Source organism: Amblyraja radiata, chromosome 41 (assembly GCF_010909765.2).
Source record: "Amblyraja radiata isolate CabotCenter1 chromosome 41, sAmbRad1.1.pri, whole genome shotgun sequence".
Taxonomy (NCBI): Eukaryota; Metazoa; Chordata; class Chondrichthyes; order Rajiformes; family Rajidae; genus Amblyraja; species Amblyraja radiata.
This window is the reverse complement of record NC_045996.1, coordinates 8,606,382-8,627,854: the sequence shown is the minus strand read 5'-3', so window position 1 is coordinate 8,627,854 and position 21,473 is coordinate 8,606,382. Positions and strand designations below refer to the sequence as shown.

Genomic DNA, 21,473 nt, shown 5'->3' with positions numbered 1-21,473 from the left:
AGGGATAATTTAAGCCAATGAACCTATAAACCTGTATGTCTTGAGTGTGGGAGGAAACCGTAAAAATCCACTCAAATTGAACTCGTGATCTTTGGCACTAAAGGAGGCAACTCTACCACTGCACCACGGTACCACCCATTAGTTTATTGAGACAAGCAGCCATTTGAAGAAATATGCACTTTCTGCCACTCAGAAACACAACATACCCCAGTTTGAATTTGCTGTTCTCGTGTGTTAATTTTAGCTTGGGGGTATTTGCAATAAAGAAATCATTTGTACTCAGTGATTAAATGGTACTAATTATACTGATAATCACTATTAATTTTAATAAATGTGACACTTTCATTCACTGGTTTTACCCTTGTTCCTAAGTCAGTAAGTGATAGATTCATGTCTCGTGATTGAGTACAGTTTCCAGATTGGGCTGCAACTGGTGGTTTTATGACCTTAAACTAAGTTTTTTTTCTAAGACTTGGGGATAAATAAGATTTCCATGGGAATAAGTGTAGTTTAGAAATCTCCCATTTCAAATCTCCCAGTAATAAAATCCAAAAGTATTGCTGAAAATCCAAAAGGAATACTGGAAAAACTCAGCACATCTGTGAAAAGAGAAATAGAGTTAATATAGACAATAGTTGCAGGAGTAGGCTATTCGGCCCTTCGAGCCAGCACCGCCATTCAAAGTGATCAGCACCCCGTTCCTGCCTTCTCCCCATTTCCCGTGTCTCCACTATCTTTATGAGCCCCATCTAGCTCTGCCTTGAAAGTGTCCAGAGAACCGGCCTCCACCGCCCTCTGAGGCAGAGAATTCCATAGACTCATAACTTTCTGTGCGAAAAAGTGTTTCCTCTTCTCCGTTCTAAATGGCTTACTCCTTATTCATAAACAGTGGCCCCTGGTTCTGGACTCACCCAACATCGGGAACATTTTTCCGGCCTCTAGCATGTCCAAACCCTTCCTATAGGTCATCAGCCCTCTAGAAATGCTAGAAATACCCATCTGAAGAAGGGTCTCGACCTGTAACGTCGCCCATTTCCTTCACTCCATAGATGCTGCCTCACCCGCTGAATTTCCCCAGCATTTTTGTCTACTCCAGAAATGCTTAAATACCTGAGTGTCTTCAAAATCTGTTGTGCCCTTCTCTGTATAAATTATCATCTAATAGGCTAGCCATTAAAATAAATAACTGAATTAGTTTGAGTTTTGTTTATTGTCACGTATGCAGAGTTACAGTGAAAAGCTTTTGTTGCGTGCTGTCAGCGGAAAGACAATACATGATTACAATCGAGCCTTCCACAGTGTACAAATTCATGATAAAGGGAATAATATGAATAAGGTTTAGTACAAGATAAAGACAGTAAAGTCCGATCAAAGATAGTCTGAGGGTCTCTAATGAGGTAGTTAGTAGCTCAGGACTGCTCTCTAGTTCTTGGTAGGATGGTTCAATTGCCTGCTAACAACTGGGAAGAAATTGTCCTTGAATCTGGATGTGTGCGTTTTCACACTTCTGTACCTTTTGTCTGATTGAAAAGGGAAGAAGAGGGAGTGACTGGGGTGAGACTGGACCTTAATTATGCTGCTGGTCTTGCTGAGGCAGTGTGAGTTGTAAATGGAGTCAGTGGAAGAGAGGTTGGTTTGTGTGATGGTCTGGGCTGCGTCCACAATTCTGTGCAATTTCTTGAGATCTTCCCAAAACATGCCTTGATGCACCCGGCTAAAATGTTTTCTACGGCGCATCTGTAGAAGTTGATGAGAGTTGTTGGTGCCACGTCCTAAGCCTTCTAAGGAAGTAGAGGCATTGGTGTGCTTTCTCCGCCGTTGCTTCAATATGGCTAGTCCAGGACAAGTTGCTGGTGTTATTTACTGCCGGGAATATGAAGATTTCAACCATCAATGCAAACTGGGGTATGTGTATGAAGACATCACTCCCTGAAACCACCTCCTCCATCAGATGGTCACAGAGACACCACGACGAGTGCGCCTCAAGTCACGGCACCCCTTTGCCACGCAAGCCCAAGAGCTGCTCTGCACAACACCGGCTGACGCTTCTAAGGCCGCCTGGGTCAAGACGAGATGGAGAGACCAGTGGAAGTCAGCGGAACCATCTAGGCTGCACCATTATATCGATGACCCCATGGACGTCCCTGGCCAGGACCTGCCCCGAAAGCAGTGGACAACCCTCAACCGCTTGAGGACTGGCATAGGACGCTATTGAGTAGCGATGAAGAGGTGGGGCCTTGTGGGCAGCGCCTCCTGCGAGTGTGGGGACCCAACACAGACATTCGAGCACATAGTCACCATTTGCCCCAAACACCGGCCACTGAATAGTGAACGAGGTCTGATTGACCTGGACGATGACACATTGGCCTGGCTCGCCTCAACGGAGCTGCAGGTCTAAAAGATACACGACAGAAGAAGAAGCTCCCTGAAACCAATCACCATCTCCTTTGTCTTGCTGACATTGAGAGAAAAGTTGTTGTCTCCTTCCTGTACCCCGTCTCATCATTCTTTGATATCCGCCCACAATGGTGGTGTTGTCTACAGATTAGTAAATTGAATTGCATTTATACTTGGCTGCACAGTTGAAGGTGTACAAGGAGTAAAGCAGGGGGCTGAGAACGCATCCTTCCAGAGCACCAGCGTTGAGGATTATCGCAGAGGATAATTTGTCCCCTATCCTCACTGATTGGGGTTTGTTGGGATGTTAACAGGACATGATAGGAACCATACAAGATAGTCTGAAGATCTCGACCCGAAACGTCACCTATTCTTCAAGGATGCTGCCTGACCCGCTGTGCTACTCCAGCCTTTTGTGTCTGACTTTGGCATCTGCATTTTCTCCCTGCACATATAAGAGAGGTTGGTTCTTTTTTTTTCAATTCAATTCAATTCAATTTATTGTCATTTGGACCCCTTGAGGTCCAAACGAAATGTCGTTTCTGCAGCCATACATTACAAACAAATAGACCCAAGACACAACATAATTTACATAAACATCCATCACATTGCTGTGATGGAAGGCCAAAAAAACTTATCTCTCCACTGCACTCTCCCCCCCATGTCAGAGTCCAAGTCAAAGTCAAAGCCCCCGGCGGGCGATGGCGAGTTGTCCCGTGGCCATTAAAGCCACGCCGGGTGATGCAAGGTCGCACACCGGGTTCTTGATGTTAGAGCCCCCGGCGTGCGCACGCAGAGTCTCGCGGCCATTCCAAGCCGTGCGGGGCGGTGATGTAGGCCCCGCTCCAGGTGATCTTCAACCCCGCAACTCGGGCGGGAGAAGTCGCCGTTGCGGGAGCCCTGAAAAGCGGTCTCCCTCCAGGGACCCGCGGGCTCCCGGTGCCGCCGTCCGCCAGACCCGCAGTTGCAGCCTCCGATCCTCCGGAGGTCGGGCCGCAGCAGCGCTCAACCACAGCTCCACCCGCTCTGGACTCGGCCAGCTCCGCGACGGTGAGGTGAGTAGTCGGCGCCAGAGCCCCCGGTCTTCCTGTTGGAGGCCGCTCCTCGTTGCAGCCCCAACGACAACGGAGACCCGACAAAGAAAAGGTCGGGTCTCCCGTGCAGGGAGTGATTTAAAAGTTACCCCCTCCCCCCCCACACCACCCCCACCCCCCCACACACATACCCCAACAAAAAATAACAAAAACTGCATAAAAACATAGACATAAAATAATAAAAACACAGACGGACTGCAGAGGCCGCTGCTGACGAGAGTCGCGCCGCCCACCGAATCGTTTCTTATTTCGTTTAAGAAGGAACTGCAGATGCTGGAAAATCGAAGGTACACAAGAATGCTGGAGAAACTCAGCGGGTGCAGCAGCATCTATGGAGCGAAGGAAATCTATTTCCTTTGCTCCATAGATGCTGCTGCACCCGCTGAGTTTCTCCAGCAATTTTGTGTACCTTTGGTTCTTATTTCTGTTTCTGCCACAAGAGGTTCCCAGAGAGCAACCAAGCTGGAACTCCCTCTGGTTGCAGAACAAGTTCTGAAGGTTGTGATTGGTTCTGCTGTTTATCTTCAGTGACTAAATAACATGGCAGCATCAATGCTATTGTGGTTTTCCAGAAACCTCAAATTGAACTCCTGAAGCTGTCCTCATCCTGGCATTCTTTTTACATAGAAACGCTGTAAACTCCTAGAATAACCTAATGACCTATAGTTAGGCAGGTGTCAGAACGGTTAAACACTCTTGGGACAAGCCAACCTTTAGGAGATTAAACTTGCTTCTATTTCTTATAACATATTTTTGATGTTATCTAGATTGCTGCAAATTCTTCAATCAATTGATTGAAACAATTAATTCTCCTTTTAAACGTATGGAATGCAGATTTGCAGTATTACCTTGTAATGGTGTAAAATTCAAAGATTTTGGTTAAGATAATGACTTCCGTTGAGGCAGATGAGCTGTATTTGATATGTTTTGCCAGCAGTAAATCTACTTAATGAGTGGTGCTCTCAACAGGCTGGTGCTTCTTGTCAGGCAATCTCACCTGTCTGCGTCTATCAATCTAAACTTGATCTGATTCTCCCTAAACTCCCCAGAGATAGTACCAGGCAATGCCATTGAAGTCTAAACACTCTCCTATACAGCAACATGAAATTGCTTGTGTTTGCCACCCAATAAGCCAGTTTCATGGACTTCTCTGTTTTCATGTTTACATTTGTTCGAGTCCTTTGACGTCTTTAGACAAGAACAATTGAAATGATTACAGTGGCATTTATGTCTCAATTTTTTACCCATATTTGAAATTTTGTTTGTTTAACCAATACATTTAGTTTCATGGTGAATACTTGAAGTTATGTGATTAGTGTGACTGGTGAATCTTGTAAGATGATGGATAGGCTGCTATGGATGGAACAGCATGTGCTTTCCATGGATTTCCGCTTTACTTGGATAGCTGCATTTCAATATTAATTTAGGTGATAATAACTGATGGAACCCTGGCACAATAACACATTTGTAGGTTATCTTTAGAACTAGCAAAGTATCTCAAATTCTCATAAGCCGAAGGTCTGGTCCTGATCTCCCAAACAACCTCATTGTGGACCTTGCACTTTTTCTTATCTGCACTTTCTCCATAACTATAACGCTGTAAGGTCTAAATTCTGTGCTCTAGTTATTTTTCAATTGCCTTTTCTATTTATGTGTGGCTTGATTGGACGTTTGTAGGGTATGATTTGACTGATCACCCACACTTTTTTCACTGTATCTTGTTGATATCATGTGATAATAGTAAGCCAACATCAATACCAATCCCAAAACCAAATACTTCTATGAACAACTTTGACTAAACTACGTAAGGAGATATATGAAAAGAAGGGTACAGGTAGGAACAATAAGCAAAGGAATTGGCTAAGATTTACCCCATTTCATTAATGTCTTATACAAGAGCATCCGCTTGCAATTTAGGGATACAAAAGTACCATCAGTAAAGATGTATACAATACACAAAAATTGGAAATATTTAGCAAGTGTCAAGAAACAATGAATATATTAGGCTGGTGAGCTTTCGACAGACTTAGAACATAAAAATCCAGACACTCTCGATGTAAACACAAACTGATGGTGATTGACCTGAAACAAACCGTGTTTTCTTCCCACTGATTTTGCACAGTGTCAGCTCTTTAGAGTTTTTTTTCAGACTTCCAGCATCCATATTGCTTTGTTTACTTGGAGTGCAAAGAGATGTTTAATTAATTTTTAAAAATGGGGTAGTGCTTCTTACTAATAAAGCCACCATTTATCATTCAACCTTAACTGTTTTCTGCTTCTGGTGCAATGGTGATAGAAATGTTTTGGGATTGGTTCCAAAGGATGAGGATTGGGAGAGAGGTATGAAGCTCAGAGCTTCAAGTGTTATCACAGCCACCATTGATGTCAGGAATGAAGGTGACAGTGGGGGTTGGGAGCAGGTAGAGCAAAGAAACCAATTCAGAAATATTTAAGAAGGAACTGCAGATGATGGGACTATCAAAGGTAGACAAAAATGCTGGAGAAACTCAGCGGTGAGATTCTGTAAGTGCTACTAAACTGAAGTGATGTAAATACCATTGTGGTGGAGGAAAATGCTGGTGTGGAAGGTAGAATTACCAGTATTCCTTGCATCAATAAGAAACAACTAAATTCCAATATTGTGATCTGTAAAGTTTCCTGTGTAGGAAAGAGCTGCAGATGCTGGTTTACATCATAGACACAAAACGCTGGAGTAACTCAGCGAGACAGGTATGAGAGAAGGAGAGTAGGAATGGGTGACGCTTCAGGTCGAGTCCTCTCGGTACTTGCGCAGGCTGTGGTAGCGGGTCTGGGTTAACAGTGGTCGTAGATGGTAGTAGTAGAGGGTAGTAGCCCTTGCTTTCCCTCTCTCTCCATCCCCTCCCCCTTCCCAGTTCTCCGACCAGTCTTACTGTCTCCGACTACATTTTATCTCTGTACCGCCCACTCCCCTGACAGTCTGAAGAAGGGTCTCGACCCGAAACGTCACCCGATCCTTCTCTCCAGAGATGCTGCCTGTCCCGCTGAGTTACTCCAGCATTTTGTGTCCAACTCAAATAGTTCCAGGTATTGTAATTTGCGTGAAGGGAATGGCTTTACTCCAGCAGTTTAATTCAGTAGGCATCCGTTGTGGCTACAGGAACATGCAGGACAGACTTTTTTTATCATGTCTGTCACCAAAGATGAGCATCATGGAGAAGACACTGTTGATTCCTGATTGATCATCACTATTGAAGATTGAAATAACCATCTCGTACATCACAAAAGCACCAAACGTCCGGTGAAGAAGTGAGCAACGATAGCATGTATTTACTTGTTACTGGCAAGAACAACGTGTCTTGTCCATTTTTGAGAAAGTAGCCATTTGTTGCCTCCTTGAAAGATGTAAGTCCTGGTAAAAGTGTCCCACAGAGCTTCTGAGGAGGGAGTTGCAGGATTTAGCCCCAGTGATGAGGAAGCACTGGTAATTTATTTCCAAGGTCTTTTTTAAGACCTCTGTTGTCCACTGGGTGGTAGCACATACCTTGTGTTTGGTCACAGATATTGTAGCAACCCAGTATCAATGCTCGATTGTGATCAGCCGCCTTCATTGAATGCACTGTTCGCTTCATCACTGCCTTGTCTAAATTCGAAGGGAGTCATTGTTAATCGTTGGCAGATGGAAACAAGTCAAATGCACAGAGTTTGTCTAAATCGTGATGCACTGTGATCCACGTGGATGATTTATGAAATGAGATGGCAGCAGGTTTTCAACTTGCTGCTACATTCTCGTGCAATTAGCTAAGCAGTTCATATCCACTTGGAGAACTTACAGTAGACTACAAGCCCCAGCTACAAATAGTGCTACGGTTGCTATATTTCAATTGATCTCGCTGTTTTATTTCTTTGTGTGCCGCTTGCTTCCTTTTTAAATTTGACATTGAATGTTCATCTTCGTTTCAGCTTTACTATGCCATGAAGCTGTGTAATGAGATTGTGGGTGATAATAGCTTGTAACACAGTTATAACAGGGATTCTCCCATTCCAGCAGATAGCAATGTCACCTTTAGTGTAACTGATTCTGAAATCTTTTAAGGGGACAACATATCTCCCATTAAATTAATGACAAATAGCTGGACTCTAGCTTAAATAGGGATCGGTCAAGGCACTGCAATACTTGCTGTTTTGTGCTGGAGTATCCTAAATATCCCCCTCCCCATATCAGATTTTGTTTACAGCTTTTCACCACTGGTTGCAGACATTTGCATATCTTAATTCAGAGCCAATATAGAGACAAGTTTGTACAAGGAAAGAAGAGATTGCAGGGAAACGACTAGTTTTCTAAACTCCCCTCAGCTGATCGTGCCATCTTCACTCAACATTTCCCGCTTATCATCGGCTTCACGGGACCATATCATCTTCATGTTTGGCTTCGCCCATCCGCTGGCATGCCCTGAATCCCATAAAGATGTTTTTGTGTTCTTGTTTTCTTCTCGAACATCACCGCTGTGGTGTCTTTTGCTGGTGCAGGATAAATTCCAGGTGCGTTGTGATATCATTCATCTCCACCATTTTAACCTCCACCACATATGTCCTACGTAACGTTTGTCCTAGATGCTCCACAGTAACAAGTGAAGCCATTATCTTCAGTCGCTGCCAGAAAGCTTTGCTTTCCTGCCAGGATTACCTTCCTGACCATCAGCTCAGATTGAACAAAATACTTTGCAATTATGAACCCAATTCAACCCTGAGCTGAGGTATAAATGACACTTCCACATCTTGAGCAATACCACTAAGATCACGTGCTTCATCTCAGCAACGTTTTGTACCTTTGCTGTGTAAGGCTCTCCTTTGCCAAATAAGTAGTGTGCATCGTTATATTTCACAATGCCCAAGGCAACTCTGGACACAAGGTGAAACTTATTCAACATTCTGTAATATGTATCCTGCATTATAACATCTTGCTCATCTTTGCTGACTTTCTGTCTCGGAACTATTGTTTTTATGTGCGCATCCATGCATTGGCACGCAGGTACAGCGGTAGAGTTGCCGCCAGAGAGCCTGGTTCGATCCTGACTACGGGCAGTTGTCTGTACGGAGATTGTACGTTCTCCCCGTGCCCTGCATGGGTTTTTCTCCGCTTTCCTCCCACACTCCCAAGACGTACAGGTTTGTGGGTTTATTTGCTTAGTCTAACTGTAAATCATCCTTAGTGTGTACGATAGTGTTGGCGTGCAGGGCTCAGTGGTCGGTGCAGATGTGGTGGGCTGAAGGGCCTGTTTCCGCCATGTCTCTCTAAACTAAACTAATCTAAACTTATTCTCGGTAATCGTTTGGTTCCATCTATTCTATACAGGAAATTAAATTACTTTGTTTATGTATTTTTATTAATTGTACCTTTAATTTTTGTTCTTGGAAGCTCCCCAAACTTTGCTACCTTTAACTAAACTAAACTAAACTGAAACTTTCTAGCCTCTTGAAAATCTCAAAGCATAATTTTTCTAGTTTTCATTTACCCTCGTAATTACTCTAGTCTTTGCCTTCTGTTTATTTGTGAAAACCATCATACATTTTACAGTGGTACCTGAATGTTAGTTTAAACAAAAATCATTACTGCAAAGGAGAATATAATTTGTGTCAATTGGGAGCTGGTAGCGAAAAGAGCAGGTTACCCAGCAAGCTGCCAAAGTAGCATTATCTTGCTGCTGCAGTAAGTATCCTAATCCTTGGCTTGCTCCCGCTTTTCCAATGAGTTGTGAATTTGTGGATTTCTTGACCTTTCCAATCGAGGAGCAAACAGTTTGTGTTTCATCTAAATGAGTTTGATGACAAATCTGCCAAAGGCTTGCTGCCATGTGTTAGTGTGCGAGTGCCAGCAGTTAAAGCTAACAGAAGTATTAGCACCCCTGCATGTGGCACTCTGTCTGCTCCCCTGCTGCTGCCCTGCGGTCCCATCTGCTTCACCAACTAACTTAATTGGTTCCTTTTGTTTTACATTTTTGTTGAGGAATAAAAATCCTTCCCTGTCATTAACCCCTTTGAGAACTGCTGTAACATTTTTTTGCTCCAAAGATATAACACATGTGATTATTGCCAGGAAGGTAAACACTAACCCACAGGAGAGTTTCAATTGTTAATTGAGTCCTTGTTGACCCAAAAGGAAAGGAAAATTAGTTTTATCTAGTTCAAAAATTTGCAAGCTGGACAGTTAATATACAATGTATTCAAATTCATGTTACCATTTATTGTTTTATTCAGATGTTACATGTATAACAGTGAAATATTCCAGCAATAACCCGAAAATGCAAGCATAGTACTGCCTTAGAATAGTCTCCAGACTTGACTTTCTGTTAACTACATTTATCAGATTGAATTGTCTTACCATTTGCACGCAACTAAGTTCCCTTGCATCACTGAGACTTGTAAGAGCACAAAACCTAAGGGCCCGTCCCACTTACGCGATTTTTTTCTGCGACTTGCCGGCAACCATTATAGTCGCAGCAGGTGGCCGAAAATTTTCAACATGTTGAAAATCCAGCGGCGACCAGAAAAAGGTACGACTCTTTGGGGGACTACTCATGACCATACAGGCGTCACCTCGTGACATGTCGACACATGACGCCTGTATGGTCGTGAGTGGTCGCCCAAAGGGTCGTAACTTTTTCTGGTCGCCGCTGAATTTTCACCATTTTGAACATTTTCACCGACCTGCTGCGACTATAATGGGTGCCGGCAGTCGCCGAAAAACTCACGTAAGTGGAACAGGCCCTTTGCCCTATGCTGTGCTCTTCCCTGCCTCTCAGCGATCTATAATGCGTTTGCACCTTATTTCATTAAGCATCAAACTTAAGTCGAGTTTTCTTAACTTTTTTAATTTTCTCTTATGAAACTAAATGTTAGTTCAGAATAACTTTTTTTCAAATAACACATGGCATCTAAACATGATGTATGTATTGAAGCCAGGTTAGGTAAATGTTTTGTTGCTGGTCCGATTCCAATGGCACATTCAGTCTAGTTAATGTAACCTTCCCACCATCAAAAGCATTTACATGAGGTACTGCCTCAAGTAGGTGGCATCTATGATCAGGAACATCACTATTGGGGCCATCTCACTGCTCCATCGGGCAGGGGCTACAGAAGCCTGAAGTCCGACACCATCAGGTTCAGGAACAGCTACTTTCCTGCAACCATCAGATTATTGAACTAACCTGCATAACCGTAATCCTACCTTGGCAATCAAACACTGTGGACCACCTCTTGTATTACCATGGCCTTATTTTCTAATTATATTTTATGCTAATGTCTTGTTTTCACTGTTATCACAATCCTGATACATTTGTTTTTTGTGTGTTGTCTGTGTGCCTATGATGCTTACAGCCCAGCGGTATGAACATTGATTTCTCTAACTTCAAATAGCCCTTGTTTTCCCTCTCTCTCTCCATCCCCTCCCCCTTCCCAGTTCTCCCACCAGTCTTACTGTCTCCGACTACATTTTATCTCTGTACCGCCCACTCCCCTGACATCGGTCTGAAGAAGGATCTCAACCCGAAACGTCACCCATTCCTTTTCTCCAGAGATGTTGCCTGTCACGCTGAGTTACTCCAGCATTTTGGGTCCACCTTCAACTTAACTTGAATTATTTTCTGAAGTTCTGTTGCTGATTTACCAAAGTTTGGTTTGCTTTATCACCTGTGTCTAAATGTGATAAAGTATGAAAAGTTGTATTAAAAAAAACTTGCTTGTTAGAGTAATGCAGCACAGAAACAGGCCCTTAGGCCCAACTTGTCCATGCCAACCGTCTGCCCACCTTTGGCCCATATCTCCCTAAACCTTTCCTAGCCATGTACCTGTTGAAACTTATTTTAAATGTTGTGATCATACGTATTTCACTACCTCCTCTGGAAGCTCATTTGACATATCCACCACCCACTGTGTGAAAAAGTTGCCCCTCAGGATTCTATTAAATCTTTCCCCTCTCACCTTAAACCTGTCCTCTGGTTCTTGATTCTCTTGCTCTGGGTAAAGGACTCTGTGCATTCACCCTATCTATTCCCCTCGTGATTTTATACACTTGTATGGATTTCACTTGTATACTCTTTTATAAAATCACCCCTCAGCCTCATGAGCTTCAAGGAATAAAGTCGTAACTTGTTCAACCTCTTTGAGTCCTGGTAACATCCTCGTATATCTTCACTGAACTCTTTCCAGCTTAACGACATCCTTCCTATAGCAGGGTGAGCAAAACTGAACACAATACTCCAAATGCGGCCTCATTGACATGTTGTACAACTGTAATATAACATCCTGACATCTATACTCAATACTCTGACTGACGAAGGTCAAAGCACCAAATGACCATCCTTTAAATCTGTGGCACTACTTTCAGGGAATAATGTACCTGGACTCTTAGAACCCTCTGCTCTACAATACTTTCCAGGGCCCTGTCATTCACTGTGAAGGTTCTGCTGTGGTTTGACTTCATAAAATGCAACACCTTGCACTTATCTGCATTAAACAGCATTAGTCATCCCCAGTCCACTTGCCCAGCTGATCAAGATCCTGCTGTTATTTTTTGATAACCATCTTCATTATCTACGATGCCACCCACTTTAATATCTGTTTACTAATCATACCTTATACATTTTCATTCAGATCGTTGATATACACCACAAACAGTGATGGGTCCTGCACCTGAGGACACACTACTTGTCACAGGCCTCTAGTCCGAAAAACATCCCTCCACCATCACCCTCAGCCTCCTACCATGAAGCTAATAATCTGTGCTGTCAGCTGTCTCCTCCTGGATCCCATGTGGTCTAATCTCCTAGAATAGCCGCCCATGTGGAACCATATCAAATGCCTTGCTGAAGTCCACATAAACAATGTCTACGGCTTTGCCCTCAACCATTTTGGTTGTTTGTTCAAAAAAACTGAAACTGCTCGTTAAGAATTTTCCATCTTGGTAGCCGTGAGAAGCAGAACTTTGCCCAAAGGTCGCAAACTCAACTGGACAGGAGGGAGGAAGTTGTTTGAGTTTATGCTCCGGTGTTATTGTTCTTGGTCCTATGCCAAGCTCTCTCTGTTTAAGAATTAAAATACAATGTATTGGCGGCAAGAGATGAAAACCAAGTCAAAGATCCTACTCCACAGTGCAGAACTACATCCACGATTAAAAAGTTGGCAGAAAGGACAAAGTGACTTGAGATATAGTGGTTAGATGATGAAGAACGTGGCTGATTTTCATCACTGATGACAAAATGAAAAGAAGGAAGAGATGTTTGTGTTTACTTTGTTCCCATCACAACTTTGGGGGATTATAAAGTATCTTGCAGCATGCAACGTACTTATTCAGTGTGAAGATAGGTCTCGACCCGAAATGTTGCCTATTTCCTTCGCTCCATAGATGCTGCCTCACCTGCTGAGTTTCTCCAGCATTTTTGTCTACCTTCAATTTTCCAGCATCTGCAGTTCCTTCTTAAACATACTTATTCAATTTGGTCACTTTCTTAATGCAGGAAATTGGATCCAGCAAGCTGCCTTAAACAGCCAAGTGTTGAAGAACAGATGCAGTGTTTTATTGATGTTGGTTTAAGGTTAAATAATGACCTGGGTACAAGTTATCATCGACTAAAAATTGGGTTTGGTCTTATTCAATTTCTGCTGTCATTGCGCCACTACATGGTTCCCCCCCCCCCCCCCATTTTAGCTTGTCTGATTTATGGGAACCATTGAGTTCCCATACAATATTAAAATGGCAAGTTTGGGGAGGAGAATTGTACCAGTGATAGGGAAAGGATGGAAAATAAATCAGAGAAAATCCACACTACGCATTGCTGCCTGATGAAAGCGAGAACATAAAAGAGCTGGATAGAAGGAATGACGTTTCGGGTTGAGACCCTTCTTCAGACCCGAAACATCACCCATTCTTTCTCTCCAGAGATCCTGCCTGTTCCGCTGAGTTACTCCAGCATTCTGTGTCTATCTTTGTTGTAAACCAGCATCTGCAGTTCCTTCCTAAACACAAAAGAGCTATTGAGAGTCATCCTGACAGCTTTGCTTCTCCACTGAATTCTACAGTTTTGCTGCAATAAAAAGTTGTTGTTTTTCATAGACATTTGAGTCTTATCTTATGCCGCCAAATTTTTGTTGTGGGCCATTTGTCCCCTTTTGTCTTTCTCGTGATGGCAACTGCTCCTTGCGTGATTACGTTTTTATTGGTGATGAGTGCCCATGACTTTGCTGTCAAATAGCTATTGTTTGGTTACGAGCTTTGACAATAATAAGTAGCAGATTATTTGGTTGCAAGGTAAGAGATCTTATCACCATCTGCATCCACACAGTGACTCCCGTAGATTATAGGAGAAGGATTCGATGGAGGAAAATCCAAAAATGTTCTTTTCATTAAAATGAGATTATCCAATATTGCGCAAATGAATGATTTAAAATAACTTTTTTAAATGGTAGGGTGGTGTATGTTTTGAAAAAGCTCTTGCCATTTGAGACCCTGTGACTGAGCTGTTTTCCAGCATTCAATTTGTTTTGGTTTAACACTTTGCTTTAAAAAAAAACAAGTTTTGGCAGCGTAGTCAGGAAAGCTGTAATTAGTTTTGTCACTTGGACAAGTGTGTTTCTTTTTCTCTATTTTGCAGTAAAAATGTGTCATGTAAATATTGCTTTACAACAACGCCAGGGAGTCAATTAATCTTTGCAGTGAAAGGCAACCTGTTACTCTTAATGTTGACATCAGAGCCATTCTCGGACGATTTTTTCTCTCTACTGAAGCAACTGATTCATGCTGGGAGTAGATCTGTGATGCCAAGAGCCAGGTACCCTGCCTAAAGGGGCTGTAGTTCATGTGTGTGCTTCAGAACAGAAAAGGTGCATGATGTAGCACTATAGCATTCGATTCTTACGTTTCAATGTGATCAGGGGTATGTAATCTAAATTCAAGATGCAACTAAGATTGGAGATCTTGAACAGATTTCTTCACGCACGTTATCACACTGCATCCCCCCCTCACTCATCAACCAAAATACATTACTGTTTATACATTTTATCCAACGCAGATAGTGACAGGGAGCAAGAATCTGTTTGTATTTGTGTGTATCCTGCTGTACACAGCATTTTCATTGAAACTAGTAGCAGCAACCCCAGCTAGTAGTCGCTAATGTTTGCCGGAGATTCTCATTTTGGATTCTTCTCATTTCTACAGCTTTGTGCTGCACTGGCTTTGGGAGAGTGTGTGGGTATCTTTAACCATCCGAGTAATTCAAAAACTTACACTTCGAATTTCAGAAATTTGAATTATGAAAATTGTACTATAGCTATAACTGAAACATTGCTGAAACATTGGCTTAAAGATTGGCTGGAGAGCAGCTTGGCCTGCCTTGTAGGATTTTCAGATAAAAGCGAATTTGGTTTTAAAAAGAGGGATGATAGCAATACAGGTCCATGACCGATTTTCTGGTAACTGATGATCCAGCATCTTCTTTAATCCGGACAAAATCACGAGAGCATCGTGCATCGCACGCTCCTGTGGGACGTGTGCCTCTGTACTGAAAGAGTTAATTTTTTGCTTCTTTGTTAATTGTTAATTCTTTAGTTAAGTTTCTCGCAGGCCATGTTGTTTTAGAGACACGGGAGGGGTATAATTAGTGGGTCAGGTGTATGGATGAATTATTATTACGTGACCTCTGTTGATCTGGCAAAATGATCCGGCAATACTCAGGAACCAAAGGTACCAGAAAATCGATGGTGTACCTGTATTGGTTTAGGAAATAATTACATTTGTGAAGGAGGATAATGTTACATGCATCAACAATCAAAATGATACGAAATGAATTACATTGCTGGGAATGTATTATACACTTCAACATATAGAGGAAGATGGAAGACCTTGTACGTAGGCCAGTTTCTGAGAAGCGCAAAAAATAACACGTCATTTTAGTGGGGGATTTCAATGACTCTAACAATCAGAACAGAGGAGAGTCAATAGTTTAAAAGGTGCAAAGTTTGTGAAATTATTTCCAGAGAATCGTTACATAGAGATAAGACTTTGCCTTCCATCACAGTGAGGAGGAGATTCACTGTGATGGATGTTTGTGTAAATTGTGTTGTGTCTTGGTTCTTTTTTCTTGTGTGTATGACTGCAGAAACCAATTTTTGTTTGAACCTCAAGAGATTCAAATGATAACAAATGTATTGTATTGTAGTACATAGCAGGAGTAATCAGAAAAGGGTAGTACTGAATCTGGGAAATTGGGAAGGGCAGTAACGGGAAAGTATTTTCTGAGAAAGCATTTTATAATTAGTTAGAGTCGGCATAACTAATGGTAATGCATGGGATAAATGGCCAAGAATTACAATGTCATTCTTTTTTTACATCAGCATTTTCCAATTTAACACCATTAACATAATAGAACTGAAAATAAAAACTGGCATTTGTGCCATTCATTTCTTCTGTACTTTTTAACTAGTAGATTTCTCCGTTTCATTGGCCTCCACCACTTCAGGAAAACTATTTGCATCCTCTCCCACAAAATCAGAAGGAAAAATATTTTTGGTTATTTGCTCTGATGTTTCTTTTCCCCAGCAATCTTTTAGTTTTTACATTTTTAGAAAGTATTATAGTTCACTTTGATATTTCTAGAGTTTATTCTCATACTTTTTAGATTTTACATTTTAGAGATACAGCACAGAAACAGGCCATTTGGCCCACCTTGTCCGCACCAAACAGCGATCCCCACACACTAGCACTATCCTACACACACTCGGGACAATTTTACACATGCACCAAGCCAATTAACCTACATACATGTATTCCTTTGGAATGTGGGAGGAAACCGAAGATGTCAGAGAAAACACACGCAGTCATGGGAAGAACTTACAAACTCTGTTCAGCTAGTCCCTGTAGTAGGAATCGAACCCGGGTCTCAAGCGCCGTTAGGCAGCAACTCTACTTTTGCTTTCTTAATCCGTTTCTTGGCCAATTATTATTAAATTCTAAATTCTAAACACCTCCCAATTATCCCCCACTTTAGATATAATTCTAAATTCATTCCTTAATGTTAGCCATTTTTTATCCAACGTCTTACCTTTCAGCGAACAACCCCAGCCTGTCCTTTTAAATTTTTGTTTTTAATTTAACAATAGACTTTATTCGATAAATAAATATATACAATACATGACCCATACAAAACCATCCAATATTCTTGGAGGCTATACATACATACAATACAGTTTCCCAAAATCATAATTTTACCCCACACCCATGCCACTCATGTGGCCCACTGGCGTGGAATCCCTTCCCTTATTTTGAGGGGCATCTCCACCACATCCTGTCCCCCATGTCCAGCAGCGGAAGGACCCTAGACTGTGGTCCTCCCCCACCGAGCCTTGGCGTTGGTTGCATCGAGTCTGGAGCGGACCAGTCGGCAACATTCCCCGACGGACATCCCGCTCCGCTGGGTGGTCAACAAGACTCGGGCAGACCATAGAGCGTCTTTCACCGAGTTGATGACCTTCCAGCAGCACTCGATGTCAGTCTCTGAATACGTCCCTGGGAACAGTCCCTAAATCACAGAGTCCTCTGTGACAGAGCTGTTCAGAATACCTAGCCAACTCATTCCCCATCCGGACCACTTTTGCCCAGTGGCTCCCTGCTGCGCGCTGTTCTAATAGAGCAATCTTTGTTTATGCAGCTGCACCTTGTGATTTCAAACTTGTAATTTAGAGTACAATGAATGAATTAAATTTATTAGATGATATTTGAACATTTTAATGCTTATAATTATGCCCATCTTCATCTAGAACCTTTTAAGACACACTAATATTATATTGGGGGGGGGGGGGGGTGTATTGGATATCAAAGAGAGGGTCTTGGTGGTATACAAAGTATTTGTCATCCATGGGGTCTATGCCCTATTTCTGGTGGAATATAACAAATTAGTTCACACAAGGGATGGTGGTATATGGACCAAGCTACTATCAAGGATGGTGGTATATGGACCAAGCTACTATCAAGGATGGTGGTATATGGAACAAGCTACTAACAAGGCAGTAGCCTTTTAAAAAAACATTTGGACAGTTATATGGAAAGGACAGGTTTAGAGGGATATAGGCCAAACGCAGGCAGGTGGGACTAATGTAGATGGGACGTTGGGCTGAAGGCCTGGTTCCATGCTGTAAGACTCTATGACTCTAGTGTAATTGTGAGGAGAGAATGACTAGGCCAAGGTTATTAAGAATCAAGGAGACTAAAAGCAGAGTTAATCACATAAAATTGAGGGGCCTTGACTGAGTGCTTAGGAAGAGTGTGTTTCACTTGAGGGAAACTTGATAATTGCAGATTGGAGGTAAATTCATTGAGAAGGATTAGAGAAGCGCTGAGGGGAAATGTTTTCACCTGAAAACTAATGAGACCTCCAACCCAACTTGACAGGATGAAGGCATTCACCCTCATTGTAGATTAAACATTGTCTGGAAAATCCCAAACTTGCACGGCAATGAGCTGAGTGGAAGTTACCTAGGAAGTTCAATGTTTGGCTGGAAAGGATACACTGGGCCACCTTCTGTGCTGTAAATTTCCATTCATCTTTTTCAATGGACAAACTAAAGTGGGCTTAAAATATAAATGACAAACGCAAAATAAAAGAAGATTTCCAGTTGATGATAAGGTTTAAATTAAAAAGGAATACAAGATGCAATTATCCCAAAAGGAAGCAAGATTCCTTTGAATGAGATATCTTGATGAATTTTGTTATTGATGGATGCCAATTAAAAATACTTAATTATGTGAATATCTTTTCAGTTGAATTCTTCAAACTCTAATTGTTTGGTATTATTGAAAATTATTTAAATTATTTTTTCCTTCCTCTCTCTTTTATCTCCCTTTCCAACAACCACAACCCTCTTTTACAGGTAATAATTCAACGGATGAAACTGGAAATAAGGTAGGAAACCATTCATTGTCTGATAACATTGGGTGAAGGGCTGCTGGGAATTCTGTGCCCAAGAATATACTGTTATCCTTAAAACTTCTGATTGTAAATTGTAACAGATAAGATTCCTGTCTGGCAGGAGATGAGTCACTTCCGTTTCATATGGCAAGCTGAGAATCAGGGCATTAAGAGATATAATTAAAATCATTTTCACTGTCTACTTTTGCCTTTTCTTTCTGACCCGCCAACCAATCCCTTCAGGCTGTTTCTACCACGTAGACTCTTATCTTTGGTGATGATTGCACAGTTGCAAGTCTGCTCCAATGCCATCTCTTCTCTTTGATCAGCTGGCAGTAGCTGCAGACTGGATTTATTGTGTGTTCAAAGATAAAACATGTGGTTCTGGCACAGTTGGCTTTCCAATTCAGTGGTGAGTGTTCCCCCTCTTTTTCTTTAGCAGGACAAATTGGTCTTATTTCAGGTGTACTTAACCTGAGAGAAGGTACAAGATCGATTCTTGAGATTAGCCTCTGGGTTGCTTTGGAATCCACATATCCACTAAATGTCAAGTCCATATCTGGGATTTGTAGGCATCGATGCTGGAAATTGAATTAGTTCGGAAAAGAACACGAATCAATTGTAAAGAGCCTGACGGCAGCTTCCATTTACACGATAGCTTTTATATACTAGGTAGCTGATGCAAAGCAGGGTGGCAATTTGGTGTAGTCGATTGTAAAGAAACTTCAGAAAGAATACATAGGTCGGGTTAATAGAATATCAAATGTAAAAACATGAGGTATTTACTTTGGTAAAAAGAAGAAAAACAATGTATTAAATTAGAAAGTGAGTGGCATTAGTGTCCTTGTATATGAATCACAGGAAGGTATGATAAATCGTAAGGTAAGCAGAAGATAGACACAAAATGCTGGAGTAACTCAGTGGGACAGGCAGCATCTCTGGATAAAAGGAATAGGTAACGTTTCGGGTCGAGACTCTTCTTCAGGGTCTCGACATGAAATGTCACCCATTCCTTCTATCCAGAGATGCTGCCTGTCTCACTGAGTTACTCCAGCATTTTGTGTCTATCTTCGGTTTAAATCAGCATCTACAGTTCCTTCCTACACAGTGAGGTAAGCAGTATGTTGCAATTCATTCCTTTGGGATTTACATACAAGCATAAAGATGTCGCACGCCAATTACCTAGGGTTCTGGTTAGAGCATGCCTGGAATATATGCAGGTTGCCACCTGTGTAAGGATGAGCATACGATAGAAGAAAATAGAATGGAAATTAATCTTGGGATGGAGGGGAGGGCAAGGGGGCTGGGTGAAATTCAAAATAAAGGCTGGCCATTCAAGACTGAAATGAAATGAAATTTCTTTACCCTGAAGCCCCTGTCCCACTTAGGAAACCTGAACGGAAACCTCTGGAGACTTTGCGCCCCACCCAAAGTTTCCGTACGGTTGCAGGTAGTGGAAGCAGGTAGGGAGACTGACAAAAACCTCCGGGAACCTCCGGGAAAAGTAAGACATTTTGAGGTTTGGGTTGGAGTTTTGAGAACTCGGGTCTTGGTAGCTGTAGGCATGATCACAGGCAGAGGACTGAATAAATTCAGGGATGAACAGCAGGCTTGATGGATAATTTAGATGCTGAGTTAAGGATGGGAAATGAGGATCATCAGGTAGGAAAGTGTAGGATTGATCATGGTGTTACTGAATGTGGTGCATGCTCAAGAAGTAGTGTAGCCAATTGTTGCATTTGTTTCTTCTGTCAGGAGCACAGATATCTAAGTGTGATTTATGGGCCTGTCCCACTTAGGCGATCTTTTGGGCAACTATAGGCGACTGCCACAAAATTTTCAACATGTTGAAAATTCTTCGGAGATAGTGACAACAATTTTTGTTCACATAGGTGTTGGTTGTCTCCAGGTGTCGTAGGTGAATTCCATTAAAACTAGTCCCCGGCAGTCGCCTAAAGAGTCGCCTAAGTGGGACAGGTCCTTTATTAGGGCGGAAGATAATAGAGTGAGAGAATTGAGACCTTGGAGGGACTGAACACAAGACAGAATTTTAAAGTAGGAGCTATTCAATAAAGAGTCGTCGTGGCGAAAATAGGGATAATGAGTGAATGGGACTTGATGTCTGTTAGCGTGCAATGAACTAATAATTAATGAGGACAATTATTACTTTAACTATGGAAGCTGGAATCAACTTTTTTTGTATCATTTGATCCCTGTTTCAAAAGCAAATGCAAAATGCATTAAAAAAAAATCTTCATAGGACATTACACAGCTATTTTGTCGACAACCAGGACACAGTGACCTGTGGGAACTAAATTAACCTAATTCGCTCTGCGGTCCACTTACAGATTGTCGTGACATAATACTGCAGTGTGCTGAGCCTTCACATTAAGACTTGGAAGTGCTTTGACACTTAGGGTTTAATTATCTTTGCTGGTCAGAAAAGATCAGATGCACACTGAGAAGTGTGGCTCCTGGCACACTCTTCATAGCACTGTGAAAAACACCTTTTTCCCTTTGAGTTAGCGCAAATCATCAGCAGTAGTTTGCAACCTGGTGCAAACAGACAGGAAACATCAAATTCTCTTTCCCATCCAGTAGTTCACAGGCTTATAGCACATTCCCACAGCTTCACCGGTAGCAATCTTAGGTGAAAGTTTGACTGAACTTTTGCAGTGCTGTCACCTTGTCCACCACTCTGGTGGGATTCAACTTGAGAGAGTTTCCCATAGACACATGCTGCAACTTTTAATTTATCCTATCATAGGTAATAAGGAGATATTTATAATATAGCATAGGAAGCCATTCACCTCATCATACTTTTATTAGCTTTCTGAGAATTTACAGTTAATCCCACTACTCGGAAATGTTATAGTGAATCTTTTGGATGTTACACTACAGCAAGCTCTAGATTGTTGGTGAATTGCACACTGGCATAGAAATTGAGCTTTGCAAGTTCTTCTTCTTCTTGCGTTTGAGGCAGCAGAAGTCTGCAGCAGGCAAGTTCAGTAAACATGGTATAAGCTAAGGACTGGGAAATAGAATT

At 42.0% G+C, this 21,473-nt stretch overlaps 1 protein-coding gene across 2 annotated transcripts in view; it reads left to right on the top strand.

Moving 5' to 3' along the window:
* timm50 (translocase of inner mitochondrial membrane 50) overlaps window positions 1-21,473 on the top strand; it is a 107,210-nt gene that overhangs the window by 5,746 nt on the left and 79,991 nt on the right. The window contains exon 2 of one of the 2 annotated variants that reach the window (XM_033014516.1): window positions 18,390-18,421. The exons of the other annotated variant lie outside the window; for it this stretch is intronic. Coding sequence (XP_032870407.1) covers window positions 18,390-18,421 — 32 coding nt within the window. The remainder of the gene's footprint in view (window positions 1-18,389; window positions 18,422-21,473) is intronic. 2 annotated transcript variants of the gene reach the window in all.